This window comes from Montipora foliosa, chromosome 3 (assembly GCF_036669935.1).
Source record: "Montipora foliosa isolate CH-2021 chromosome 3, ASM3666993v2, whole genome shotgun sequence".
NCBI lineage: Eukaryota > Metazoa > Cnidaria > Anthozoa > Scleractinia > Acroporidae > Montipora > Montipora foliosa.
The window spans coordinates 32,710,893-32,713,392 of record NC_090871.1 but is presented as its reverse complement, the minus strand read 5'-3'; the positions used below and the strand labels follow the sequence as shown (position 1 = coordinate 32,713,392).

Here is a 2,500-nt window from a genome sequence, read left to right as displayed (position 1 = left end):
CCCACCAAATATCGATTGCTTCTCTACAATGCAAGTATCAAACCACTCTTTATGTATTGTTGTACTGTTTGGAGCAACTGTAGCCAAACCAACCTAGACCAATTGTTTAAACTTCGAAAACGCTGCGCTCGATTAATTTTGGACAGTCCTTGGGATGCACGATCTTTTGATAATTTTCAAAAGCTTAAGTGGCTGCCAATCGATCAAATGTTTAAGATTAAAAAACTCGGTCTTTTAAAGAAAGTTATTGATGGAAGAGCACCAGAATACCTTACTGCAATTTTGGACAACTTTCGTTTTGAGCACAATTATCCCACAAGAGCTAAAACATCATACCGTTTACCGAAACCAAGAACCGAAGCAATGAGAAGAACATTCTTTTATTCCACCATAAAAGACCTCAATGCTCTTAACTTAAACCCAACGGCTTCTTTTAACTCCATGAAATCTACACTAATTAATAACACTGCCCTAATTTATACGGTGGATAATTTTAAAGTTAAAAAGCTATTCTGATTTTTAACATTTTTTTAATATCATTGTAAATATCTTTGTAAATAGATTTTCCATTTTACTTATCTATAGGCTTTTATCTTAATTGCTGTAATTTCTATTCAATATTTTTGTTTTTAGAGGGCCACTAGGGAGAATACTTTTATAGTAATAGGTGTTACCCCCTTTAAATAAAGGTTATTTATTTATTTATTTTACAAGTACGTATTGCGGACCTTTTTTTTCCCAAGAAGGCACGGTCATTAAATCTTGCAATCTGAGTTCTAAAAGCCATCTTTGACGTTGTTAACCTCTATTTTTCCCGTGAACGACTTCAGCTTTCAGTCACAAACTTGCCGGAATAGATGAAGAGGAGTTGGGCTTGTTGACGTTTATCGGTGATAGCAAAAATATCCGATGAAAGTTGTCTAAAATTGTTTAAGACCTGCCGCAGAAAGTAAGCGAAAACTCTTAAGGTAAACGGTTAGTTTTCCCGGAACATGGCATAGTCATTGGGTCTGCTCTCTTCAGCTCTAAATGAAACAAACAAAGCATTGTGGACTAGATAAGTTGATGAGAAGTGCCATCCGGTGACGCAGGTACCAGACAATCGCCATTGTTTGATACCTGTTTCCTACCTGGCGGCTCTCAAATTCCCACTCTAATATGAACAGTAACAAATTCATGGCATTCTGGCTGACTCAAGATCTTCCCAAACTACTAGACGCTGATTTGACACCGGAATAAATTCGTCAAGTTCCGTAAACGGCATGCGGCTATTTTCACAGCACTCTGCTTTTATACAAGTTATTTGCTTATAATGGCATTACTAGTCCGTCGAATCGTTCGATTTAGCCGGATTCTCCGTGGCCACCTTGCATTGTGTGGTGTAATACTCTGTGCTATTTATGTTGTGCTCTATCAAGATATTGGCATAACTTTGCCTGCTCTAAGATATGATGATAGTCTTGTTGAGGTTCCCTTAAGGTAAGTTCATATTTCATAATTCGGAAGTAAAACCACTGACTTGCGTCCGTAACTTATCTCCTTTCTTCCAAAGAATGACGAAACCTTGTTCACTATTATTGCCAACCCTTATGGAAAACGTTTTGCCTTCAAATTTCCTCATCATATACATCTGTTGTTGATATAAAAATATAAACATTTTATAAAAGAAGGAAGCTGGGATGTATATGCCTTTTATTGTATGTTAAGTAGATACCGAATAGTCGACCATGCTTCCCGTATTTGTTGCGCAATATATCTTTTTGAGGGGTGTTGCTATTTTCAAAGAAACAAAGTATACGGGTTTTCCTCTTCCGGATCGCGATACAAGATACATTGTTTCCGCCATGTTTATTTGCAGTGACACCGTACACTAAAGTACTGACAGCGAGCTTACAAATCCCTTCCATAATCTTGACTTGGCGCTTCGTGCTTCGTTCGAAGAACTTTTTCAAGAAGAAAAGTGCACTTTTCCCACTCCACGGCACTAAATGTGGATGTTATACAACCCTTCAGGGCTCTGTGGGGATACTTGACACAAGCACTCTATTACGTGCTAATGTTTAATACCTGCAGGTTTCGCGTCTCTGACGGATGGGTTTGGAAAGATGACATCGACTACAACCAGACACCGGAATCAATCAAAGCAATGATTCTGGACAAATTGGAATCCAATCAAACTAACGAGGACCTTCCTCCATCCGTAGCACAGGACACTGGACTAGACTATGGACAGGGACGGTATCTTGAATTGGAGGGTGTGGAGGATTACGTGCTGTGGCATGATGGACATCCAGAGCCTACAAGAAAACAAACAAATAGAAAGTGAGATGCCCGGAATCCTTGACAAAACAATTTGAGACTTGGTTTTTAAACTTTCGGTCCATAACTATAAAAGAAGGCCAACAGTGCCTTCCCCCACAGCCCCACCATAACAATCAATGTTGTTCAAGATGAATTGCAAATAACCGTGTCTCAACATTGTTTTAGGGGGAGAGGTGGC

The 2,500-nt window shown here is 38.9% G+C and overlaps 1 protein-coding gene across 2 annotated transcripts in view; it reads left to right on the top strand.

The window, feature by feature from the left end:
• The window catches only part of LOC137994762 (galactosylceramide sulfotransferase-like), a 7,395-nt gene that overhangs the window by 165 nt on the left and 4,730 nt on the right, over positions 1–2,500 (top strand). Inside the window, exons 1-2 of one of the 2 annotated variants that reach the window (XM_068840365.1) lie at positions 1–1,479; positions 2,074–2,322. The exon at positions 1–1,479 is cut by the window's left edge and continues 165 nt beyond it. In XM_068840365.1, the coding sequence (XP_068696466.1) occupies positions 1,313–1,479; positions 2,074–2,322 (416 nt within the window). In that variant the 5' untranslated portion in view covers positions 1–1,312. Of the gene's footprint in view, positions 1,480–1,858; positions 2,323–2,500 lie in introns of both variants that reach the window. The other variant, XM_068840366.1, reaches the window with a different exon arrangement.